Genomic DNA, 26,649 nt, shown 5'->3' with positions numbered 1-26,649 from the left:
TTTTAGTTTTACTTTTTAATTTTCAGTGTGGGGTTGGGGACTTAGCTCATTGGTAGAGAGTTTACCAAGTATGTTCAAGGCCCTAGGTTCATAAGGAAACAAGAACCTCCCCTCCCAAATTAAGTCATAGGTATATGAGTAAAGCCTTTAACCTTCTGTCCAGAAATACAAATGTATGCATATATACACTCAGTCCTGAATTTTTGGCAGAGGACTTTTTATCCTAGCTGCTAGAGTCCAGGTAAAAAAATATCCCATTTAGATATGTTAATTACAAATTGTTTATGTAATGGTCTGAATTATGGGTATTACTTTTCTAAAATCTCCTTTTTACTTGCAATCATGTACATATATTTAGGCTATTTAAATGGAAATTCAAGCACTTGGGAGGCAGAGGTAGGAGGATCACCGTGAGTTCAAGGCCACCCTGAGACTACAGAGTTAATTCCAGGTCAGCCTGGACCAGAGTGAGACCCTACCTCAAAAAAACAAATAAATGGAAATTCATTTGCTCAGTTTCTCATTATGAAACCAAATTTTTTTTTTCTTGGCCCATAAAGTATACTCCCTTGGCAAATAAAATTAAAAAAAAAATCCCAACTCTTTGCTGGACATTAAATAAGACTGAGATATGTCTTTAATGACATTGAGGGTGGGCACATCATATATTTTGGTGTTAGAGATTTAGATTCACGACTAGGTTTTCCTGTGGGTGAAGACTGCTGCATGGAAAGAGCTGTGGGGACTGTATGATATGTCTTTTTCCTTGGCAAGAGTCTCTTCTACCTGGACAGCTCATTGTGGGGGACAGCAGGCCATGGGGAACAGAACAGGATCAGCCTTTACTGCTTCTGGACCACATCTGCTTTCTGCTTCAGTAGAGGGTTAATCTTTCATGCTGGCACAATGAGGTAATGCATATGAAGCAACCCAGATGCCACCATCTGATCTCACTATCTTTGGTTTGCAGAAAGAGCTGCTGAAATGTAAACAAGACGCCAGAAACTTGCAGGGGATAAAGGTAAAAGGAAGACACTGATTCTATGGATAAATCCTCTGGGAGGCAAAGTAGTCTGTTGGTGAGAATTGGGTGCTAAGAGGACCGAGGCTTTGGGGCTTTGGTGCTGGGGTCTTTCACAGGCTCTGTGCTCGTGGTAAGGAAAGGGCTTTGTGGTAGGAAATGACACATGCTGAGTAGCACATCTTATTTTGCTGAGGCTCATGTCTGGTCGCTGTTACTCACAGTGCTGCCCCTCTCCTCTGTGCCACCTTGATTGTCTCCATATGTAAAGCACTCTTTTACTTCAAAAGAATTCCCTTTTTAGTGACAGGAGTGCTCAGTACTGCAATATCTTTATCACATCTTCCAAGGCTGGGGTCTGTTGTGGAAGAGGTGCAGAAAGAATGTAAAAGCCAAAAAAAGGGTAGGACTCTGCAATATGCTCCCCCCAGACACAAATGGCCTGGATATCCATGACCTCACAGTGCCTGACACTACCTACACAAGACCATCATAATAGGAGGAAAAGATCATGACATCAAAATAAAAGAGAGACTGCTTGAGATGGGGAGGGGATATGATAGAGAATGGAGTTTCAAAGGGGAAAATGGGGAGAGGGAGGTCATTACCATGGGATATTTTTTATAATTATGGAAGCTGTTAATAAAAGAAAATTTGGAAAGGAAAAAAGGAGTTCCCTTTTAAAGGAAAAAAAGTTGTAGCTTAGTTTTGGAATAGTTTATAATGTTAAATGGTTTTAAAGGGACAAGAGGGTAGATTCTGAACATTTGCCTACCAGCTCTGCCCCTCATCCAATTATCCAGGTCTTTTTTGAGTGGGGGTGGGGATTGTACACCATTTTCCCCACATTTTTATCTAAATGACAGCATACTATACATGTAGTTTGACATTTAGCTCATTTCATGTAGCAGTATATTTTGGAGATCATTCTCCTTTAGGAAAATCCTCTTAGGTCTCCTTTATAGCAATTTGGTAAATGTTTGTTTGTTTGTTTTTCAAGGTGGGTTACTTGCTGTAGCCCAGGCTGACCTGGAATTCACTATGTAGTCTCAGGCTGGCCTGAAACTCACAGTGATCCTCCTACCTTTTTCTCCCAAGTGCTAGAATTAAAGGTGTGTACCACCATGCCCTGCTGGTATATGTTTTTATGATAATGTATATGATAATCAGTTTCCTATTGAAGGTATTTTAGGTTAGCTTCATTTTTTTCTAATGCAATGAGCTAACAACCTTGAATATATGTTACCTTATGCATGTGGACTATGTTGACTGAATAGTCTTCTTAAGCTACTGCTTTCTCCCTCTTTCTTGCACACATTCATGGACAAGTCTTCAGCCTTACTCAGTAACATTTTCCAAAGTACATTCAAAAGCCTTAGTGCTTTGAGATATGTAACAAAAGAAATGTGCTCCTTAGTCAAATAAGTTTCAGAAATGCCCAATAGACTTGAAGATTCATTGTGAATAATAGCATGTTAAAGGATCTGAAAATGTCTGTCATAAAGAGGTTGTCCTAAAAACATTTAGAATTACTAACCACAGATTCATTTTTTCTTCTATATAACTCATTGACATAGAGTACATTTTGGAAATGTTCCTTTAAACTGCTCATGACATCCTAGACTGCCTTTGTCATATTCTGCCCTGTGGGTAGCATAATTAAAAATAGCCTTGAGCCAGGCGTGGTGGTGCATGCCTTTAATTCCAGCACTTGGGAGGCAGAGGTAGGAGGATTGCCGTGAGTTCGAGGCCACCCTGAGACTACATAGTGAATTCCAGGTCAGCCTGGGCTAGAGTGAGACCTCGAGAAAAAAAAAATAATGGCCTACCTGCTGGACCTAGTGGTGCATGCTTGCAATCCCAACATTTGGGATGCTGAGGTAGGAGGATCATGAGTTTAAGGCTAGCCTGTGCTACAGGGAAAGCCTGTGTTCCAAATAAACAATAGCCTCCTACATTCTTCAGAGCCTGCACTATTGCTTTGAATCTGTAAAGAGAAAAAAACAGGATAAATACACTGCACTGCACTGCAACCCTAGTCCCTTAATTCCATTTGAAGTCCCCATACTTGGAAGAATGTATTCTAGCTGACCCTTAAAAGTACAAATATCTACCTATTCTTTATTTTCTTTCTTTTTTTTCTTTTTGTTTTTCAAGGTAGGGTCTTGCTTTGGTCCAAGGATTTCTTTTTTTTGTTTTGTTTTTTTTTTTTTCCAGGTATGGTCTTACTGTAGCCCAGGCTGATCACTGTGCAGTCTAGTCTCAGCCTGGCCTTGAACTCACAGTCATCTTCCTACCTCTGCCTCCAGAGTACTGGGATTAAAGACGTATGCCACCATGCCGGGCCCCTCAGCCTACCTATTCTTAGGCATGGTAGGAAGCACAACAGTCTAAACTGAAAGAGGGCCTAAAGCTGGTAAAATCCTTGGAAGGTGAGATGAGGAATCAATAATTCTCAGCAGTGGAAGTATAATCCCAGTACTGGTCCAAACTAAGCATTGGAAGCAGGATAGGAGTGAGGCCTTGGAAACGAGTGGGAATGACTATAGAGATTCTTTAAAAACTTTAATTAAAATTTTATTTATTTATTTATCTATTGGGGTGGGAGGAGAGAGAGAGGGAGAGAATGGGTACAACAAGGCCTCTAACCACTATAAAAAGACTCCAGACACATGCACCATGATGTGTATCTGGTTTATATGGGTTCTGAGGAATTGAACCTGGGTCCATTGGCTTTGTAGGCAAGTGCCTTAACCACTAAGCCATCTCTCCAGCCCTATAGATTCTTAATAGCAAAACTGGTGAGCAAGAGTCAGGTCATCCTTCTGGGAAATGGGGACTAGGCAGTGAAACAGGAGGAAAAAGAGCTAAGTCACATGGAGTATTTATATGCCTAAAATATAGATGGAAAAAACAGATGGGAGGAGGGAGAGCATATTGTTTAAAGTCAGTGTCATGGATGTGTAGGGAGAGGTAGACTTGCAGTTTGAATGTAGGTCTGTCCAATACTAAAAGCTGCTTGCTCATTGTCTGATTAGGACGCAACGCTCTCAGGATGAGCAGCATTCTTTTAGATGATAATGTCTTGGAAGAGGACAGAAAACCCCTACTCAGATCCTTTATATTTCCAGTTTTCCAGAGGTAAAATGCTGGATACACAGTAAATGATTTAGTAAGTAGTCATAGTGTATTAGTTGACAAATGGAGATAATAAGAAATAGTGTTTGTGCTTTTTCTCCCAGGATGCCTTGCAGCAGAGGTTGTCTCAGCAGGACACAGCTGTTCTTCAGCTCAAACAAGAACTCCTAAGAGCAAATATGGACAAAGATGAGCTGCATAATCAGAATGTGAGTTAAATATGTGAACTTTGACCCCAGCAAGTCCCATTATCATATTAAGCTAAGTAAGATAGTACATAAAGTGCTATTAGATCTGCCAGTATACTGTGTCTCCTCTTGTTCTTGAAATGCCTGTCTTCAGCATCTGTAGACATATTTATTCTCCATCACATTCATCTTTGTTTTTGGGTGAAAACTGACATAAAGGGCATTATTGGGCATAAAGGTTCTTGAATCCCTCAGCTTTAAGGACATTGAGGCCAAGTTGTGGTTCTATCATCTGGTCATCTTGCTAAAGACATGTGTAGCTGCTATGTGCTTTTATCATAACTATGCTCTTTATGTGCTGTATGCTGTACTTAGTGTTGATTCTGCTTACTAAGTAGCTGGTTTCGATGAGGGTTGGCATACATTCCCTCCATGCCAGTGATTTTTTTATCCTTGCAGGTGGATCTGCAGAGGAAGCTAGATGAGAGGAACAGGCTCTTAGGAGAATATAAGGTAAAACTATCTTGTTGGAAATGACTTCCATCTGACCTGTGTGAATAGCCCATTGTTGTTACTGTTCAAAGAGCATTTGTATATTCTACTCTCGTCCTTGCTTTCTGGAAAGGAATCTTTTTCTATAAATCCCTTGAGATTCCTTAAACCTGAAAACTAGATGGCTTAGCTAGGGAAAGTAGCATAAAATTAGGAATCTGGCAGTTTAAGTTGTAGACTTATCCTTATCTCTAAGTAGCATGGGTGACATAAAGTGATCCTTCTACAAATGGTAGTTCATTGTTTTACCCTTTCAAGAATCTGTGCACTGTGACACACTATTATGGTGAGGAAAGGCTGTCCTCTGTAGGTTCTACTTGTCAGGGGTGGGAACTATATTGTAAAGTGTGAACTAGGAGAGATGGCTCAGCAGTTAAAGGTGCTTGCTTACAAAGCCTGATGGCCTAGTTTGATTCCCCAATACTCACATGAAGCCAGATTCACCAACTAACATGTGCATCTGGAGTTCATTTGAAGTGGCAAGAGGCCCTGGCATTCTCATTCTCAGTCTCTCTCCCCTCTGCTTGCAAATGAGTGAAAATAAGCAAAGTTTGAACTGTTTAGGTTCTGCTACATCTCTGAAAGTTTTCTCTGTATTGCAGAAAGAGCTGGGGCAGAAAGATCGCCTCCTTCAGCAGCACCAGGCCAAATTAGAAGAAGCACTCCGAAAACTCTCAGATGCCAGTTACCAGCAGGTCAGAATGTAGTCAGCCACTACTTGTCTGCACTCGTGGCTTAAAGAAATTCTTTTCTGACTTAATCCGTGTTTACAGGTGGATCCAGAACGGGAGATAGAACGTAAAGAAGTCCTTTTGGCTCATTGCATGAAAAGAGAGGCAGATGAGGTAACTTAAAACTTTGCTTCTCCCTGTCATATTGTAGGGCAAAGAGGGAGATTCTGTTTCTCACCCAGACCTGAACCAAAGCCACCAGCCAGTTTGTTAGGAGGCTGTGTGATGAACGAGTTAAAAGTGCAGGTTCCATAAATTAAAAAATAAATAAATAAAAATAAAAAGGGCTGGAGGGATGCCTTAGCCGTTAAGGCATTTGCCTGCAAAGCCCAAGGACCCAGGTTCTATTCCCCAGGACCCACGTTAGCCAGATGCACTACATGGCACATGCATCTGAAGTTCGTTTGCAGTGGCTGGAGGCCCTGTCACACCCATTCTCTCTCATTCTCCATCCCTCCTTTTGTCAAATAAAAAAAAAAAGTGAAGGATTCAGTGACTGAGAATATAACCTAGTGATATAGATAGAGTGCTTGCTTAGTGTGTTCAAGGCTCTGGGTTCCATTCTCAGCACTGAAGGAGAAAAGAAATGCTTAGCTTCTGAGCCTTAGAAAACAAGCTCATGTCAAGCTGGAGAGAGAGCTCAGTGGTTAAGAACACTTCCTGTGGCCCGGCGTGGTGGTGCACACCTTTAATCCCAGTACTCAGGATGCAGAGGTAGGAGATCACTGAAAGCTCCAGGCCATCCTGAGACTACACAGTGAATTTCAGGTCAGCCTAAGCTATAGCAAGACTCTACCTTGAAAAACCCAACAATTAAAAAAAACAAACAAACAAAAAAACTTCCTTTGCAAGCATAAGGGCTGCAGGAGGCCTGAGAGACCACTCAAATCCTAGGACCCACATAAGCAGCTGGGCATGGTCACATGTATCTGTAATCCCAGACTTGTAGAGGAGCAGAGAACTGAGAGTCACCAGAGCTCATGGAAAAGCAGCAAGCACTGGGATATTAAGATACTCCAGTTTGACATGGTGGCACTTGCCTTTATTCCCAACACTAGGAAGGCAGAGGTAGGAGGATTGCTATGGGTTCCAGGCCATCCTGGGCTAGAGTGAGACCCTACCTCAGAGAAAGGAAAGAATGAAAGAAGAAAGGAAGAAAGAAGAAAAAGAACAGGCAGAAGAGTTATGGAGTGGGATACCCAACATTTCCCTCTGGCCACTCCAGGCAAGTGTGTGAGATGCCACATGAGCATATACACATGCATCTACCACACCACAAAAACACACAGAAGCAACAGAAAGAAAACAGGCTCATCTGAAAATAGAAATATTAGCAAACTGTCTTGTATTATAAAGAATACATTAGGGCTGGAGGGATGGCTTAGCCTGCAAAACCAAAGGACCCAGGTTCGATTTCCCCAGGACCCACGTTAGCCAGATGCACAAGGGGGCACATGAGTCTGGAGTTCATTTGCAGTGGCTGGAGGCCCTGGTGTGCCCGTTCTCCCTCTCTCCCTCTCTCTCTCTCTCTCTCTCTCTCTTTCTTTCCCACTCCCTCTCTCTCTTTCTCTGTCAAATAAATAAATAAATGTGTGCATGTACCACACACATAGGGATGCAAAAACATTTAAAAAAATAATATATTGATGGACATTTACCAAAAAAATGAAAACAAAAAATAAAAACTATGGGTAATGTTAAACAATTGTTATACAGTGACAAATTACAAATAACATACAAATGCATACAAACATTTCCTTATAAGTTTCAATAAAACTAAAACCTTAGTCACTATATATATATGGATGGAGGGGTGGCTTAGTTGTTAAGGCATTTGCCTGCAAAGCCAAAGGACCCAGGTTCGATTCCCCAGGACCCAAGTTTGCCAGATGCACAAGGGGGCGCACGCATCTGGAATTCGTTTACAGTGGCTGGAGGTTATGGCACACCCATTCATTCTCTCTCTCTCCCCTTCTTTATCTATCAAATAAGTTAATAAATATATTTTTTTAAAAATATATTAGATAGCCCACATGAAGAAACAGCATAAACAACTAAACACAGTCATACTAGATCCACCTAGCACAAAGTCAGGCTCACTGTGTCAGCTGCAGCCTTGATAGAAAAGTGAATAAAGAGGAAGCCAACTTTGCATTTGTGAAGCTTTTCTAGTTGTCTCCTATATCAGAAAGTGATTGATGTAAAGAAGGAATGAGACAGTAGTCTGGGTTTGGAATAATTCTCCCATGTAACATGTGTCATTTGTTCTTGCTGCTGTAGGTGACCAGCTACAACAGTCACAACTCTCAAAGCAATGGTTTTCTCCTTCCAGTGACAGGGAAAGGAGCTGCTTCTATTACCCACAAAGGGGTAGGTTTCTAGGACAAGCCTGCTTCTGGCTGAAACAAGGACAGTGTTCAAGCCACTACCAGTAGACTAGGCTTCTTATATGTTAGGCCTTTGATTCTTGAAACTGATGGCATATATAAAAGTGTAAGGCATGAGTTATCTAAAATTAAGAAATAATTAAATAGCTCAGTAGTAGAGCATTTGACTGCAAAATTAAGAAATAGTAAGTGGCCAGGTGTGCTGGCACACACCTTTAATCCCAGCACTTGGGAGGCAGAGGTAGGAGGATCACCATGAGTTTGAGGCCAACCTGAGAATACAGAGTGAATTCCAGGTCAGAATGAGACCCTACCTCAAAACAACAACAAAAAAAAAGAAAGAAAGAAAGGAGGGAAGGAAGGGAGGGAGGGAGGGAGGGAGGGAGGGAGGAAGGAAGGAAGAAAGAGAGAAAGAAAAGAAATAGCAAGTGAACAAACAGTAGACATGTATCTAAGGAGGAAAATTTTTCTCCCCAAAATTGAAAGATTTATTCTGGAAACCCTTATTCTTTATCTTCTTCAGCTCAGTGGTTAGGATATACCAATACTACAGCATTGTGCCATGACACCAGCATGTTCTTTTTACCCACAGACCAGCGACTTGCAGCTTGTCCGAGACGCTCTGCGCAGCTTGCGCAACAGTTTTGGTGGCCACGATCCACAGCACCATACCATAGACAGCCTGGAGCAAGGCATCTCCAGCCTCATGGAGCGCCTACATGTCATGGAGACACAAAAGAAACAAGAAAGGAAGGTGATTCTCTTGATCTGATGTCAATGTTTCACTTAGGCAAGCCCCCGGGGCAGCCTGGTGTGATGAATTCTCATTTACACCAAAGCAGCACTATAAGACATAAGAGCCTGCCAAGAGTGGCATGACAATCCAGGGAAGAGATGTGTGGTAATTTGCTCTCAGCAGTTGTGTAGCTGCGTGAGGAACTGTGGTTCTTGACTCTACAGGGTCCCTATGGCCTATTCCTCTCATTTCCTCCAGGTTGTTAGGCCTCTGGTGAGAACACGGATATAAAATGCATTGAAAACTAGAAAGTCTTTTATAAATGTACGTGACTATTCTTGAGATAAATGTTAAATTTTATATATTGTAGCAGAAGAGGTAGAAATGCAAAAGTATATTTTAGGTTTATTTTATGATTTAAAAATCTTGGTTAAGTCCTTCCATTGATCCTACATAACTCTTGTGACTTTTGTGTGGCTCCTCAGGTTCGGGGCAAGTCACTTAGAACACAAGCAAGTAGTGAATACCGGGAGTCATGGCCCCCTAATTCAAGTAAGTATGCATCACAAGGTTAGGGCTCCTTGCATATATATAATTTTGTTTTTTTTCCTAAGCAGCACTCAAGTTGCATTAGTTCTAGGGCTGTGAGGATTCATTGCTTCATCACCACCATCTCCTGACTCAGGGGCTAAAATATCTGAGAAACAGTTAACAACTACACTGAATAAAAGCAAAACCTAAATCAATAAACACACACATGCAAATCCTCATCTCAACTAGCACACAAAACATTCTACTTCTTCCTAGAGGTGGAAAATTTAATTTCTTTTGGAATTTTCCTTACCTACGTCATTCATTCCTGCAAAATATTTGCACCATCTAGTGGTTAGGAAGTCTGTTAGCCAGCTTGTGTCTACTCATTCCATTCTCTGTATTTGATTCAGCTTGTTGGGAATCTCATCTGCCCAGCAATTCTTATTTTAGTTTACATGTTAAGGTTCGGTTTGATAATGCTAATGTTTTCTTTTTACACGGGCCCAGTGTAAATATACCTAAACAGTTTATATAAAGATCAAATAGCTGACTGAAACCAAACTTCTCTGCTTTGTATACAATTTTAATTGCTGAGCCATTTCTCTACCTGAGTTGTATACAATTTTAAAAATCTAGGCTAGAGAGCCAGTAGCACACACCTTTAATCCCAGCACTTGGAAGGCAGAGGTAAGAGGATTGCCATGAGTTTAAGGCCACCCTAAGATTGAGACTACATAGTGAATTCCAGGTCAGCATGAGCTTAAAAAAATAAATAAATAAATAAATACGTTAGGGAGATGGCTTAGTAGATAAAGGCAGTTGCTTATAAGCTTATAAAACCTGCCATCCTGGGTTCAAGCCCCCAGCACCTACATAAAGCCTATACTTCTGTACAAAGTGGCCCATGTGTCTAAACTTCGTTTGCAGTGGCAAAGGCCTTAGCGTGCCCATACTCTTACTCTATCCCCTCCCTTCTCTGTCTCTCTCTCATACACACCACACACATACATGCAGAAAATTGTTTTTAAAAAGAAATGAAAAGGATGCACTTGGTACTTGCATTTACTGGACCTGTAGTCTAGTAAGGCAGCCTCCCCAGTTTTCTTGTAGTTCTCTGAGTCTCATTCTGAACCCACTTTTTAAACTCCCTTCTTTCCTAAACCCTAGAATATTATATGATGCCATTCCAGGCTTAGGCCTACTTCAAAAAAGAGAGGGAGAAAGACAGAGAAAGGAGGGAGAGAGGGAAGAAGGAATAAAGGAGGGAGAAAAGGAAGAAGGAATAAAGGAGGAAGGGAGAGAGGGAGGAAGAAAGGAAGGAAGGAAAGAAAGAAGGAAGGAAGGAAGGAAAGTTCACATGTTTGACTCCAGAGTGAGTTCCAGGTCAGTCTGGGCTAGAGTGAGACCCTGCCTCAAGAAAAGAACACATACTGAAACATGTATGAAAACAATCGATAGAAAAGGACTGGAAAGGGCTGGAGAGATGGCTTAGTGGTTAAGCACTTGCCTGTGTAGCCTAAGGATCCCAGTTTGAGGCTCAATTCCCCAGTACCCATATAAGCCAGATGCATAAGGTGGCACATGCATCTAGAGTTCATTTGCAGTGGCTGGTGGCCCTGGTGTACCCATTCTCTCTTTCTCTGCCTCTTTCTCTCTCTGTTTGTCACTCTCAAATAAATAAATAAAATAAACAAAATTAAAGAAAGAAAGAAAGAAAGAAAGAAAGAAAGAAAGAAAGAAAGAAAGAAAGAAAGAAAGAAAGAAAGAAAGGGGCTAGAGAGAGGGCTCTGTGGCTAAAGGTGATTGCTTACAAAGCCTGACCACCTGGATACAGTTCTCTGGTACCTACATAAAACCAGATGCACAAAGTGGTTTTGTAGTGGCAGGAGGCCTTGGCTTGTCTATTATTTCTCTTTCTATTTATAAATAAATAAAAATGTTTTTTAAAAAACTGATAGAGGGCTGGAGAGATGTCTTAGCAGTTAAGGCCCATGCCTGCGAAGCCTAAGGACCCAGGTTCGATCCTCCAGGTTCCACATAAGCCAGATGCACAGTGGCGCATGTGTCTGGAGTTCGTGTGTAGTGGCTAGAAGCCCTGGCGTGCCCATTCTCACTCTCTCTCCTTTTTTTTTTTTTTTTTTTGGTTTTTCAAGGTAGGGTCTCACTCTGGTTCAGGCTGACCTGTCATTGACTATGTAGTCTCAGGGTTGCCTCGAACTCTCGGTAATCCTCCTACCTCTGCCTCCTGAGTGCTGGGATTAAAGGTGTGTGCCACCACACCCAGCTCTCTCTCTCCTTTTGACTGTAATAAATAAATAAAAATAAAATCTTTAAAAAAAATTGATAAACAAGCCAGGCATCGTGGTGTATGCCTTTAATCCCAGCACTGGAAGGCAGAGGTTGGAGGATTGCCGTGAGTTTGAGGCCACCTTGTGACTACATAGTAAATTCCAGGTCAGCCTGGGCTAGAGCAACACCCTGCCTCAAAAAGCCAAAAAAAGCCGGGCGTGCTGGCGCACAGCTTTTTTTGTTGTTGTTGTTATTATTTTTATTTATTTATTTGAGAGCGACAGACAAAGAGGCATAGAGAGAGAGAGAGAGAATGGGTGCGCCAGGGCCTCCAGCCACTGCAAACGAACTCCAGATGTGTGCGCCCCCTTGTGCATCTGGCTAACGTGGGTCCTGGGGAGTCGAGCCTTGAACCGGGGTCCTTAGCCTTCACGGGCAAGCGCTTAACCACTAAGCCATCTCTCCAGCCGGTGGTGCACAGCTTTAATCCCAGCACTCTAGGAGGCAGAGGTAGGAGGATCACTGAGAGTTCGAGGCCATCCTGAGTCTACAGAGTGAATTCCAGGTCAGCCTGAGCTAGAGTGAGCCCTACCTCGAAAAACAAAACAAAACAAAAAAAGGCTAGAGAGATGGCTTAGCAGTTAAGGCCTTTGTCTGCAAAGCCAAAGGACCTTGGTTCGATTCCCCAGGACCCACATAAGCCTGATGCACCAGGAGGTGCATGCATCTGGAGTTCGTTTGCAGTGGCTGGAGGCCCTGGCATTCCCATTCTCTCTCTCCCTCTCAGTGCCCCCCTCAAATAAATAAAAATAAACTTTAAAAAATTGATAAAAGAAATAAAGAAGCTGGGAGATGGCTCAGTGGTCAAAGGGGCTTGCTTGCAAAGCCTGCTGCCTTGGGTTTAATCTGACCACATAAGACAGATACAAAAAGTGGCACAATCCAGGCATCGTGGCACACAACTTTAATCTTAGTACTTGGGCGGTTGAGGTAAGAGGACCGCTGTGAGTTTGAACCTGACTGAGACTACATAGTGAATTCCAGGTCAGCCTGGGGTAGAGTGAGACGCTATCTCATAAAACCAAAACCAAACCAAAACAAATAAACAAAAATGTTCACTCACATAGCATGCATGTGCAAATAAGTAAATACTTTTTAAATTTTCAATTTTTATTTATTTATTTGACAGAGAGAAAAAGGCAGGGATGGGGTGGAAAATGGCCACACCAGGGCCTCTAGCCGCTGCAAGTGAACTCCAGACCTGTGCATCTGACTTACGTGGCTCCTGGGGAATCAAGCCTGGGTCCTTTGGCTTTGCAAGCAGGTGCCTTAACCACTAAGCAATCCCTCCAGCCCAGTAAATACCTGATTTTTTTTTGTGGAGGGGGGGGCTTGAGGTAGGGTTTCATTTTAGTCTAGGCTGGCCTGGAATTCACTCTGAATTCTCAGGGTGGCCTTGAACTCATGGAGATCCTCCTACCTCTGCCTCCCGAGTGCTGAGATTAAAGGCTTGCGCCACCACGCCCAGCTCAGTAAATACTTTTCTTTTTTGGTTTTTCAAGGTAGGGTTTCACTCTCGCCCAGGCTGACCTGGAACTCACTATGTAGTCTCAGGGTGGCCTTGAACTCATGACAATCCTCCTACCTCTGCCACCCAAGTGCTGGGATTAAAGGCGTGCGCCACCACGCCTGGCAGTAAATACTTTTTTAAAAAAGAAATATGTCCACATTACAGTTGGGAAGCTTTAATATTCCTTTTAATTTTTTTAATATTTATTTTTATTTATTTGACAGAGAAAGAGGGAGAGAGAGAGAATGGGAGCGCCAGGGCCTCTAGCCACTGCAAACAAATTCTAGACACATGTGCCCTCTTGTACATCTGGCTAATGTGGGTCCTGGGGAATCAAACCTGGATCCTTTGGCTTTGCAGACAAATGCCTTAACCACTAAGCCATCCCTTCAGCCCTAATATTCCTTTTTTTGTATGATGTGTGTGTGAATGTGGGTGTGTACCATGGCATATCCTTGGTCTACTTGCCTTCCACCTTGGCTTTGTGTATATGCGTGTGTGTGCATGTGCATGTGTATACATGCATTTGGAGGCCAGAGGTTGCCACTGGTGTCTTTCTTCATTGCTCTCTATTTACTGAGTCAGTGTCCCTCACTTGTCATTTCAGCTCCTTTAGCGAGTTTGCCCCGTCTGCTGCCTGAGCATTAGGAGTACAGGCATTTACATGGGTGCTGGGGTCTGAGCTCCAGTCCTCACTCTTGCATGATAAGGATCTGTCTGCTGAACTACCACCCCAGCACACCTACCTTATCTGTCTTTTCCCTCCTTCTTCTCCTTCCCTCCTTCCCTTCCTCCCTCCTTTCTCTTTCTTTCATTCTTTATTTCTTTCCTTCTTTCTTTCTGTCTTTCTCAGTGTCAGCTGGTCTGCAAGCCTTGGAGATCTTGTCTTCTGCCTCTTGTCTCACTGCAGGTGCACTAGGATTATAGACATGCGCTACCAGGAGCAGCATTTTATGTAGGCTTTGGAGTTCCAAAGACAGATCCTCAGGCATACGTGGCAAGTGCTTTATCCACAGCCATCTGTCCAATTCTTAATATTCATTTTGCAGTTATCAGTAGAACTTGTGGCGAGGACATCAGTTAAGATTGGAAAACTTGGACAACACTGTCAAGCAACTCTTTGTGATTGACAGAAAACACTTCACCTGGGGCTGGAGAGATGGTTTAGCGGTTAAGATCCTTGCCTGCAAGACTTAATGACCTGGGTGCCCTGGGTTTGATACCCAATACTCACATAAAGCTAGATGCATAAAGTGGTGCATCCAAGTTCGTTTGCAGGGACAGGAAGCCCTGGTGTGCCCATTCTCTCTCTTTCTCTCTGTTTACAAATAAATAAAAAGGAAAAACAAAAAAGAAACACTTCACTTAATAATGGTAAAATACAAGGGGAAAGTGTGGGGGTGGGGAGGAAGGGAATTACCATGGGATATTTTTTTATAATCATGGAAAATGTTAATAAAAATTTTAAAACTTATAAAAAAATAATGGTAAAATACATATTATATTCAAGAGCATTTGGAACATTTATCACAATAGTCCAAAGTCTGGACGTAAAACAAAACTAAACTTCACATAATTGATACAGGCTACACCACCATGGCTGGCTATAACATTCTTTCTTTGAAATTCTCAGATGTGTTCTGTAACATCTGTTTCAGTCAACTCAAGTTGCTCTATCAAAATACTGGGTGGATGTGGTGGTGGATGTCTTTAATGCCAGTACTCAGGAGGCAGAGATTGGGAAATCCTTGTGAGTTTGAGGCCTGCCTGAAACTACAAAGTCAAATCAGTCTGAGCTAGAAAGAGACCTGAAAAGCAATACGAACAACCAAAAGAAGGTAAGAGGATTGCTGTGAATTCTATGCTAGCTTGAGAATACATAGTGAATTCCAGGTCAACCTGGGCTAGAGCAAGACTTTACCTTAGGGGAAAATAAAAGCCAGGCATGGTGGTACACACCTACAATTCCAACTGTTGGAAGGCTAAAGTAGGTGGAGCAACATGAGTTTGAGGCCAGCATGGAACTAGAGTGAGGTGCAGGTCTGCATGGGTTAGAGAGAGACCCTACCTCAAAAAGAAACAACAAAAAAAAAATTGATAATACTGGGTGGCTTAATCAACAGGAATTTATTTTCTCATAGCTCTGGAGGCAGCAAGTCTGGTTCTGGTGAGGGCCTCACATGGAGGAGAGCACACCGAATCTCTTCTTAGAAGAGACCAGTTCTGTGGAGTCAGTGCTCCTGTGCCCTCATTTAATCTTGATTACCTCTTTTAAAGGCTCTATCTTTATCACATAGAACTTGAAGGGTTAGTGTGCCAACATTTTAATTTGAGGAGGACACAATTTAGATATTGCTTTCCATATCATTCCACTAGGCATTGAGCTTCAGGGTAGGGATTTACCTAATTTGTTTGTGCACGTCTAATACTTGGCACATAATAAGCATCTAGTAAACATTTTAAGTGAATAAATAGGACTCACTTCTCTTCCTCTATTGCCATATATATGTCTTCCCAGACTGTAAATCTCAAGTATTTTTTTTTTCGCGGTAGGGGTTTCACCCTAGCTCAGACTGACTTGGAACCTGGAATTCACTCTGGAGTCTCAGAGTGGCCTCGAACTCTCGGTGATCCTTCTACCCCTGTCTCCCAAGTGCTGGATTAAAGGCATGTACCACCATGCCTGGCTCACTTTTCCTTTTTAATTCCCTATAGCGTCAAGATGAACCTTCAAAGGTTTTTTTACATCCATTCCAGCTGAGCGTGGTGCTGCATGCCTGTAATACCAGCACTTGTAATGATGAGGCAAGAGGATTCCAAATTCAAGATCAACCTGGACTACCAGTGAGACCATTTCTAAAACAAATCAAATGAACAAAAAATCCACTCCTTTTCTAGCTTCAGGGATGCATCTGACCCTTCCTCATTTTCCAGTTTGTCTTGTAGAGTGTTGGCTTCCAGTTTCATCTATTGATCTGAATATACTTTCTTTTTTTTAATTTTTATTAGCATTTTCCATGATTATAAAAAAAATCCCATGTTAATTCCCTCCCTCCCCTGAATATACTTTCTAAGATGCCAGTCTTGAGCATTCCACTCTCTGTTAGTGTCTCTCCATAGCTTAAAGACTAATATCTTGAGGTCTCAGCCTTTCAACCAGTCTGTTGCCCTCTGGCTGCTGGATCTCTCGTTACTAGAGAACTTCCCAATGTACTCCCGGAGTTCCCACTTACTAGTTTGCTTAGTTTTCAAATTAGGATCTCATTGTGTAGCCCAGGTTTAAACTCCTGATACACCTGCCTCAGATGCCACAGTGCTAGGAATAGGATTGTGTGCTACCACACCTCCTACCTCTGCCTCCTGAGTGCTGAGATTAAAGGCATGCACCACCACACCTGGATGGGTTTGTATTTTTATTTATTTATTTGAGAGGAGGGAGAGAGAGAGAGAAGGGGCATACTAGGGCCCCCTGCTTCTGCAGATGAACTCCAGATGCAGGCACCACTCTGTACGTCTGGCTTTACATGGGTACTGTACTGAGGAATCAAACCCAGGTCTTCAGGCTTTGCAAGCAAGTGCCTTAACTGCTGAGCCATCTCTCCACTGCCCCCCCCCATTGTTTGTTTGTTTTTTATTCAGGGTCTCACTGTAGTACAGGCTGACCTGGAACTCACTCTATGGCCGAGGCTGGCCTTGAACTCACAGCAATCCTCCTACCTCAGACTACCCAGTGCTGGTATTAAGGGCATGTACCATCATGCCCCATCCAAAGTACCTTCTTAAAGGCTAGAGACAAATTGGGACCTTAAGTTAAAAGACAGCATATAGGGCTGGAGAGATGGCTTAGCGGTTAAGCGCTTGCCTGTGAAGCCTAAGGACCCCGGTTCAAGGCTCGGTTCCCCAGGTCCCACGTTAGCCAGATGCACAAGGGGGCGCACGCGTCTGGAGTTCGTTTGCAGAGGCTGGAAGCCCTGGCGCGCCCATTCTCTCTCTCTCCCTCTATCTGTCTTTCTCTCTGTGTCTGTCGCTCTCAAATAAATAAATAAATAAAAATTAAAAAAAAAAAGACAGCATATATAGGTCCAGTAAAACTATTAGTTTAGGTAAGTCTTAAACTGGGCTCATGCTTCAAATCCCAGTACTTGGGAGGCAGAGGCAGGTGGTTATCTGTGAGTTCAAAGTCAGCCTGGTCTACAAAGTAAGTTCCAAACTGTCCAGGACTACATAGAAAGACCCTTTCTCAGAAGAGAATGAGTTTGGGTAGGTTTTGTACTTTGTAGACTGGAAACACAGGCCCCTTGGGATTTGACTTGCTAAGGTCTCCTTCCCTTATGTGTCTTGTTCCATTGCTCTTTTTACAAACTATGTGAATATTCTTCACTACTATCTTCAAAATCTCATTGTAGGCAGGATGCTGGTCCTGCTGGAGATCTATTCTGCCTTCCCTGAAATCTTGCCAACCATGATTCTCTGTCCTCTTTTGATCTTTAGCAACAGTGCTGTCAGATTTCCTGAAAGAAGTATCTGGAATGAGTGAGAAATGATGGTTTCCATGATGTCCATGCCCAAAGCACTTCTTGTCCTCCTGATGACTTACTGTAGATCATGCTCTGTGGACATGGTATTAGGCAAGGGAGAGGGCTGAGTTGTGACCTCAGGCAGCTTCATTCTCCTGAGACATTTTGGGTAAATGAGAGATGGTTGGATGAGTTCCAGTGCTCTAACCAGTGTGTTTGATTTCAGAGCTGCCCCACTCCCAGAGTTCTCCAGCTGTCAGCAGCACCTGCACTAAAGTGCTCTACTTCACTGATCGCTCACTTACACCCTTCATGGTCAATATACCAAAGAGGTGAGAGCTGGTCATTACTTCACTGTTACAGAGGAAAGGAAGGCAGAGCTCTTGGTCACTGCTAGAAGGAGCAGCTGAAAGGTGTTTGGAAGGCAGCCTGTGTAGAGAGAAGAGCTTAGCAAATTCTAATTCCTTATAAAGGACAAGTCATGACTACTGCTAAGTACAGGAACACTAATTGTACTTCCTGTCATGAGAACTATCCACATAGCTCCAAGCTTGGAAAAACTAGTTTTTTAAGTGTTTAATATAGCTCTTGCTGACAGCCATGGATGGACTGAAGCCTGTACTCCCTGGCTTTTACTCATGGATCTTTATTACTATTTGATGTCTGCAACTCATACCTATAAGAACTTATGTTGAAAACCTTCCAGAAATTCACTTTGTTATACTTCCTCCTAATAAGACTTTATTTATTTATTTGGTTTTTTGAGGTAGGGTCTCACTCTAGCCCAGGATGACCTGGAATTCACTATGTAGTCCCAGGCTGGCCTCGAACTCATGGCTATCCTCTGCCTCCCAAGTGCTGGGATCAAAGGCATGTGCCACCACGCCAGCCCTAATAAGATATTTTTAAAGGGTTTGGGGTGGGGGTGAAACTTGGTGTTACAGTGCTTTGCCTAAGTCCCTGGCTTGGGTTCTCAGCATCAAACAAGCAAGCAGAGTCTGGAATTGAGAGGTTCTATGTTTTTCCTCTCTTAGAGAACTTAACTTATTTGGTCTGGGTTATAAGCCAGCTTCCTATACATAGGATAAAGATAGTGATTCTTGTACCAGTAGTGTATGCCTATAATATCAGCAGCTGGGGGGAGCTGAGGCAGAAGGATTGCAGGTTTGAGGCCATCCTTGGCTACATAATGTCACACACACACACGTAATTTATCAACCCAAAAAACTGGGATATTGTAGCAAAGAAGGAATCCAAGAGAACTTAGTCATTTTTTAATGTTTTTTCAACAATTTGATTTTTGACACCTTATTTTCAGATAAAAAATGAAAGGTGATTGGCTGTTGCTAAAGCAATAAGTCTATTTTAAATTCTCAGGTCATCTAATACATAATACCATGTTCATTCCTAGTGGTGACTGGTTCCCCAGCCTCTGCTGTTTTAGAGTTACCTTGGTTATACGGGCAGTGACCTAATAAAGCCATGCTATTTCTGCCTGTTGACTTTGGCAGGAACCTAGTTTAAAGCTAACACATTGTCTTTTCAATCTATTGATTAACAGTCTATTTTGGTACTCTTCTTTGATTACAGGTTGGGGGAGGTGACACTGAAGGATTTTAAAGCAGCCATAGATCGGGAAGGGAATCACCGATATCACTTCAAAGCGCTGGATCCTGAGTTTGGCACTGTCAAAGAGGAGGTACAGAATCCGTGAGAAGTTGGGGTAGCATTATTGGTCATTCCTGAACTTAGAGCCTCCTATTCAAGAACTAGCACCCACAAGTACCTGAGTGCCCCTTGGGAGCTCAGAGACATTTATGGGAGTCTTAGCTCATGGTCTGATTACTTTAGACAAAGAGGGTTACAGAATGGCCCAAGCGTCTATGACTTAGTCTTTTTTTGTTTGTTTGTTTTTTGAGGTGGGGTCTCACTCTCTAGCCAAGGCTGACCTGGAACTCACTATGCAGTCTCAGGATGGCCTTAAACTCATGGCAATCCTCCTAGCTTTGCCTCCTGAGTGCTGGGACTAAAGACATGCATCACCATACCCAGAATAACTTAGCCATTTTGACTAAGAGTTGGATAGAATTTTTATTTTATTTTATTTTTTAAATTTAAAAAAAAATTTTTTTTCTTTATTTATTTGAGATAGAAAGCGAGACAGAGAGAATGGATGAGCCAGGGCCTCCACTCACTGCAAATGAACTCCTGATGCCTGCACCCCCTGTGCATTTGGCTGACGTGGGTCCTGGGGAATTGAACCTAGGTCCTTTGGCTTTGCAGGCAAATGCCTTAACTGCTAAGCCATTTCTCCAGCCCAGAATTTTTATTTTAAAGAGGAAATAATTTTGTTAGGGAAAGAAACCCCTAAGTCAAGGTTGCTGGGTGTGCAGGTCGGGAATAGATTACTTGCTAGTATGTGCAAGGCCTTATGTTCCATTCCCAAGGCAACTTTCTCCCACCTAAAGGAAAGAAAATAAAATAGCTGATTCTTAGCTTTTTGGTTTCTCCATAGAACAAAATAACAAGCATAAATGTGCAGAACTATGTACAGTATACTGGGAATGTCTCATAATAAAACAAGGCCTTCTGATAATATGCCTGTCTTATTTCCAAATCTTTGAATATTTTCTTAGTGTGTGCTTCTCTTCTTCCAAATAAAAACTTTGGGGTGAAAGAGATTTCTGGGTTCTTATATATTCATGCAGATACCTTCATTGTGGTTATAGAATTTTAAAAATCCTGAACATACTATCTTTTTTGTTTTGCTTTTTCGAGGTAGGGTTTCACTCTAGCCCGGGTTGACTTGGAATTCACTATGTAGTCTCAGGCTGGCCTTGAACTCACAGAGATCCTCCTATCTTATCTTCTGAGTGCTGGGATTAAAAGTCTGTACCACCAGGCCCAGAAAAGACACTAATATTTATTTTGTAAAGATTTTTTTACTAAAATGCCTTGCTAACTTTGTTGTTAAATGGCTTAGGAAATGAGAGGAATGGATGAGTGAAAAGAACTGTATCTGATCCAGATGTGGCATTCACACATGGACATGTACATATATACACCAAAAAGTAAACAGGAAAAATCTCCTTGAGTAAAGCAGTGTTACATGTTTTTGCTATCCCACAAATGTAGAACTAGGAACAACAAATGTATAAAATAACCCCAGTTTCAACTTTAGGGATAGCACCAGAGACATAAGCTAACTCAAAACATTCTTATCAGTTCTTATTTTTTAAATATTTATTTGAGATAGACAGAGAAAGAGATAGAGAAGTATGGATGCACCAGGGCCTCTTGTCACTGCAAACAAACTCTAGACACCTGTGCCACTTTGTATATCTGGCTTCACGTGGGCACTGGGGAGTTGAACCCAGGCAGGCAAGCTTTATTAACATGTGCCTTTTAACCAATGAGCAATTTCCCCAGCCCCTTGATGTCTTTAAAAAATTTTTTTTTAACTTATTTAGAAGCAGAGAGAGAGGAGAGACTAAGAGAGAATGAAAGCACCAGGGCCTCCAGCCATTGCAGATGAACTCCAAATGCATATGCCACTGTGCATTTGGCTTTATGTGGGTACTGGGGAGTTGAACCCAGGTCCTTAGGCTTTGCCACTGAACTATCTCTCCAGTCTTTGATGTCTTTTATTTTATTTTACTTTATTTTATTTTATTTTAGTTTAGTTTAGTTTAGTTTTTCGCAGTAAGGTCTCCTTCTAATCCAGGCTGCCCTGGAATTCACTACGTAGTCCCAGGTTGGCCTCGAATTGTCAGCAATCCTCCTACCTCTGCCTCCTGAGTGCTGGGATTAAAAGTGCGCACCACCACGCCTGGCTTGATGTCTTATTATTATTTTTTTTAATCAACAGCAGCTGTTTAGTGACTCTCCCTACTTTATAGTTGGTTTATTTTTATTTTTTGAGGTAGGGTTTCACTCTAGCCCAGTCTAACCTAGAACTCACTATGTAGTCTCAGGGTGGCCTTGAACTCCGGGCAATCCTCCTACCTCTGCCTCCTGAGTGCTGGGATTAAAGGCGTGTGCCACCACGCCCAGCTATCTATAGTTTTTGTTTGTTTGTTTGTTTGTTTGATTGTTTTCTTATTTTGAGACAGAGACTCTCCATAGCCCAGGCTAGCTTTGAACTTAATATGGAGCCCATGCTGGCCTGAAACTCCCAGCAACCTTCCTTTCTCAGCTCTCTAGGTGCTGCACCACATCCAACTGTACTTCTCCACTGTGGCTTTTTTATTTACATAGGTTTTCCACGATGATGATGCCATCCCTGGATGGGAAGGGAAAATTGTAGCCTGGGTGGAAGAAGACCTTGGAGAGAATTAATGCTGAGTATCAGAAGTGGGACATTCCCTGGCTACTTCTCTCAGGAAAGAGGACTTACACCAGAGTACGCTAAGGAGTTTCTAATCTGTGCTGCCAAAACAGAAGCTTCTCCAAGTATGATGCTAACAGGCCAGTCCTGTTTCTGTGCCTGGCACATCTGGTACTTAAATCCCTGTCCAAGTGTAGGCCATGGGTTCATCTGGAGTTCCTTGTCCGTGGGAACAGTGTTTTCTACTCTGAGGACAACAAACCAAAGGCCTTAACCAATGGGGATGGATGGTCCCGCTCCTGAAGGGGCATGGCTGCTATTATCTGGAACCTGGTCTCGGATGCATCGCTCCTTTACATGATAGTGTTAACTGGCCACAATGGTTGCAACAGAGTCCTGGCATTTGTGCTTACAGACAAGGCGAAGGTACCAGCTTTTCTGCTTCTGTGCAGGTCTTGCAAACCAGGAGTAACTCAGGAGGTGGTACCAAAGATGAAAGCCCATTCTTATCTATTGAACTGGACATGGATGGTGCTGATTTGTTGATTGGATGGAAAAAGGGCTGTCCATACTGTGCTATACTATGCTAAACCATAATTAAGACCTTGGGCTGCCTCTTCTGGTCTTAACTGGTTCTTCAGCTTGTCCTTTAGCCCATATAGGGCATATTTCATGTACTGCTGGTTCTCTCGGGGGACTCTAGTTTTAGAGCCATTTATTTTTCTTCAAAATGATAGACTGTGTGTTTGAAAGGAGTAAGAAGTAAGACTCTTTAACAGTGCAGGCAGGTATGGAAAGGTGCTGCTACCCATATCTTCTTGACTTTGCCTCATGACTTTAGCTAATACATCTCAGTTGCAGTTAAAAGGAGACAGACCATTGATTTGTGTTTGTGAGTTAGGAGCATGACTTCCTGCTCTGCCCCTCATCTCAAGGTTACAGTTGTTTTCTATCACAGGCTTAGTCTAGACTCATTCTTTAGGGCACAAGAGAACCCATGGGATGTGGAGCATGAGTTGTGAATACTAGGGATGATTAAAGGGGAAGAAACCTAAAATCACTCATGTGCAACATTACCATGGGTAGAAGCCCAAGTGTCTACATCCAGATTGGTCAGTAACTTTTTTCAAATTCATCCACCTAGCACCATTAGCCAGCCATTATTATTTATTTGTGCATTCCCTAAAGCAGTCTGTGACCACAATTATACACTGCCAAAAAGAGCTTCTGAGTGGGACAGGACAGTTCTGGGTTCCTGGTTTGCCTCCCTTCATTTTCCCTTTCAGCCATTTGAACAGACTACTCTTTGGAACTCTGAGACATTGTATTATTTTATATAGACATGTCTTTTAAAAATAGTTCATGTTTGGAGAATTGTTTTGTACCATTTGCTTTTGTCTGAGAACCATGTATATTTTTATAACTTGTGTGTTCTGTATAATCTCTTTCTGTATACTGTGTCCATTTTCTAGAGAACCCAGTAGCTTTTATACAGTCTCTTCTTACCACCTCTTGTGGTTTCAGAATAAGCTTTATTACAAGTATACTATACTGATGACAACAATTCCTGTCCAATTCTACCTGTTTTAGTTGGGGAGGCAGTTTTATATAATCTAATTGATCACTCTTTTAAAGACAAGGGTTCAAAAAACTTTGTCTCTCATGTAAGTTTACCTGGTTTTCTATTGAAGAACGATTTTTCATCAGATATTACTGCATATGTTTGGGAAAGTCAGCCATAGCCAAGAAAGATTCATTATGAAAGCAAACAGAAGAAACAGTATATTTTCAGGTTTTTCCCCAATAAGTCTGAAGAAAAAAAATCTTATGTCACCAATTTCTCTGTTGCATGAATTTTAGTGTTTTGCTCTTTGACAGCATGGCAGTTATCAAGCCAAAATTTGTTTCTGTAGTTAAAGTAAATTTTTCTTGAATGTCTGTCTCTTAAATCCATTCTTATTTGTCAGTTTTCTTTCAGCAAACAGTCACCATTATGTGGAATTTTACTTTTCAGAGAAAATTAAATCAGTGAAAAAAAATTCAAATTCCTCATACTGTGTTTTTTTCTCTATCTTTTTAAGAAAAGGAACTCTATAGCCTTAGTGCCTACATAAAAAGCAGAACTTGAGTTCAAGGGAAAATGTAAGGTAGCATGGATAACATAAGCAAGCAGCTCTACCACAGGACAGAACTTCAGTAATCCCATTTAAAAATTTTATTTGTGCAGGTGGTATATGGGGAGGGCCCACCAAGGCCTTTTGATCCTGTAAACAAATGCCAGACACTTGTTCCACTTATTTTCTTGGTGTCTGGCTTACATGGACGACTTGGGAATTGAATTCAGGTCAGTAGGATTTGCAAGCAAGCACCTTTAACCACTGAACCATCTCCTCAGCCCCCTATTTGAGTAATTCTTTTTTTAAAAAATATATTTTATTTATTTATTTGAAAGGGAGAAAGAGGAAGAGAGAGAGAGAGAGAGAGAGAGAGAGAGAGAGAGAGAGAGAGAGGCGCGCAGGGAGGGAGAGAATGGGCACACCAGGGCCTCTAGCCACTGCAAACTCCATATGCATGTGCCCCCTTGTGCATCTAGCTTACGTGGGTCCTAGGGAATTGAACCTGGGTCCTCTGGTTTTGCAGGCAAGCACCTTAACTGCTAAGCCATCTCCCCAGCCCCCTTTTTATTTATTGGAGAGGGAGAAAACAGGAGGGGGAGAGAGAGAGAGAGAGAGCCTACTTCAGTAATTCTTTATAAATTGTTGGTGATCCATATTCCAGTTTCTAATGTGGGGACCTAAGCAGGAGCCAACATTGATTCATTGTGACTTGAATAGTTTCTTATTTGGGTGTACTCTTGGAGGCCTTGTGACTTGATAGTATTGTCCCTTAGTGCCACTGGTACAGGGTAGACTATCCTGCTACTGCTGGTAAAACTACACTCAAATGTTTAGAGTTTAAATAAATAAAATGTTTAGAGTTCATAAAATAATCTCAAGACCATGTTTTTTTTCACTGATGAAGTTTTTATTTTTGTTTAGTCTTTTTATTATTTTTTTTATTAACAACTTCCGTGATTATAAACGATATCCCATGGTAATGCCCTCCCTCCCCCAACTTTCCCCTTTGAAACTCCATTCTCCTTTATATTCCCTCCCCCTTTCAATCAGTCTCTTTTACTTTGATGTCATGATATATTCTTCTAATTATGATGGTCTTGTGTAGGTAGTGTCAGGCACTGTGAGGTCATGTATATCCAGGCCATTTTGTGTCTGGGGGAGCACGTTGTAAGTGCTACCCTTCCTTTGGCTCTTACATTCTTTCTGCCACCTCTTCCGCAATAGACCCTGAGTCTTGGAAGGAGTGATAGAGATATTGGAGTACTGAGCACTCCAGTCACTTCTTTCCAGCACCATGCCTTCTGAGTCATCCCAAGGTCACTGCCATCTGAAAAGAGAAGGCTCTCTACCAAAAGTGAGAGTAGCATTAATATATGGGTATGGAAATTAAGTGCTTACTGGGTAGTTTGATAAGCATAGTATATATAGCTAGACAGCAGCAGATGTTAACCCTCCTAGGGCTCATTACTAACCATTATAGGTTTTTAGTATCAGGGATGGAGCAGGCCTCCAGTTCAATTAGAGGGCAGTTGGTTTCCACCATGACAGATGTGCCACTATTACACCTATTGGCTCATTTGGCCTGGCTGGCAAAATACAAGACTTGCAGTGTCCACTGTTGAGCATCTTCACTGGTGATTTCTCTCTCTCCCATTGAACTGCATGCAGAATGGCTTCTTCCAGCTGTCAGCTGGTTTACATGGATGAGGGTATCAGCTCAGTTCCAGTAGGATTTCTCAGTGGTCTTGCAGCCCAAGTCTAGACCATGTTTTTAAAAAGTCATCCTTGAGCCAGATGTGGTAGTGTTCACTTTTAATCCCAGTACTCTGGAGGCTGAGGTAGGGTAATGAATGAGAGTTCAAAGGTCACCTTGGGCTAAAGTTTGTCAGCCTGGGGCTACACTGAGCCCCTGCTTTTTTAAAAAAAAAAAGGAATTACCTTCTTATAAATACTAGTTGAGAGCTAAATTCCTAAAAAAGCTATTTAAAACTTGAGGAGTGTTCTCTTCTTGCTCAATTTCTAAATTAGCTGGGAATATAAGAATTTATAACTACCAAATTGGGTAGGACATGTAACATTTGGGATGCTGAGATTTTGAATTCCAGACCAGCCTGGGCTACACAGTAAGAGATTTTGGTGGGGCAAACAAAAAAAAAGGGGGGGAGCTGGAGAAATGGCTGTGGTTAAAGGTTTAAAAGTTTGATTCTCTAGCACCCATATAAAGCCAGATACACAAAGTAGTACATGCATCTGAAATTCCTTTGCAGTGGCAAAAGGCCCTGGCACTCCCCCATTCTTTCCCTCCTGTCTTCCTTCCCTCTCTCTGCTTAAGAAAAAAATTTTTAAAAGAAAAAGAAGGCAGGGCATGGTGGCATACACCTTTAATCCCAATACTTGGAAGATCATTGTCCAGCCTGAGACTACAGAGTGAGACTCTGGGGTGGGGAGGGGGGTGCAAAAGAAAAAGGTGCATCTCAGTATTCAGGAGGCTGAGGCAGGAGGATTGTGAGCTGGAGGCTGGCTTGAGCTATATACAGTGAGT

The 26,649-nt window shown here is 42.1% G+C and overlaps 1 protein-coding gene across 3 annotated transcripts in view; it reads left to right on the top strand.

The window, feature by feature from the left end:
• Positions 1-24,035, top strand: part of Dixdc1 (DIX domain containing 1) — a 103,376-nt gene extending 79,341 nt beyond the window's left edge. For all 3 annotated transcript variants that reach the window (XM_045144925.1, XM_045144924.1, XM_045144926.1), the window contains 11 exons: positions 971-1,021; positions 4,264-4,368; positions 4,807-4,860; positions 5,502-5,594; positions 5,673-5,744; positions 7,911-8,000; positions 8,610-8,771; positions 9,239-9,305; positions 17,890-17,995; positions 19,254-19,362; positions 21,921-24,035. In XM_045144925.1, the coding sequence (XP_045000860.1) occupies positions 971-1,021; positions 4,264-4,368; positions 4,807-4,860; positions 5,502-5,594; positions 5,673-5,744; positions 7,911-8,000; positions 8,610-8,771; positions 9,239-9,305; positions 17,890-17,995; positions 19,254-19,362; positions 21,921-22,001 (990 nt within the window). In that variant the 3' untranslated portion in view covers positions 22,002-24,035. The remainder of the gene's footprint in view (positions 1-970; positions 1,022-4,263; positions 4,369-4,806; positions 4,861-5,501; positions 5,595-5,672; positions 5,745-7,910; positions 8,001-8,609; positions 8,772-9,238; positions 9,306-17,889; positions 17,996-19,253; positions 19,363-21,920) is intronic.
• Positions 24,036-26,649: the final 2,614 nt, after the last annotated feature.

Source organism: Jaculus jaculus, chromosome 3, assembly GCF_020740685.1.
Source record: "Jaculus jaculus isolate mJacJac1 chromosome 3, mJacJac1.mat.Y.cur, whole genome shotgun sequence".
NCBI classification, from domain to species: Eukaryota; Metazoa; Chordata; class Mammalia; order Rodentia; family Dipodidae; genus Jaculus; species Jaculus jaculus.
The sequence above is the reverse complement of the archived record's forward strand: the minus strand, read 5'-3'. Positions and strand labels throughout refer to the sequence as shown.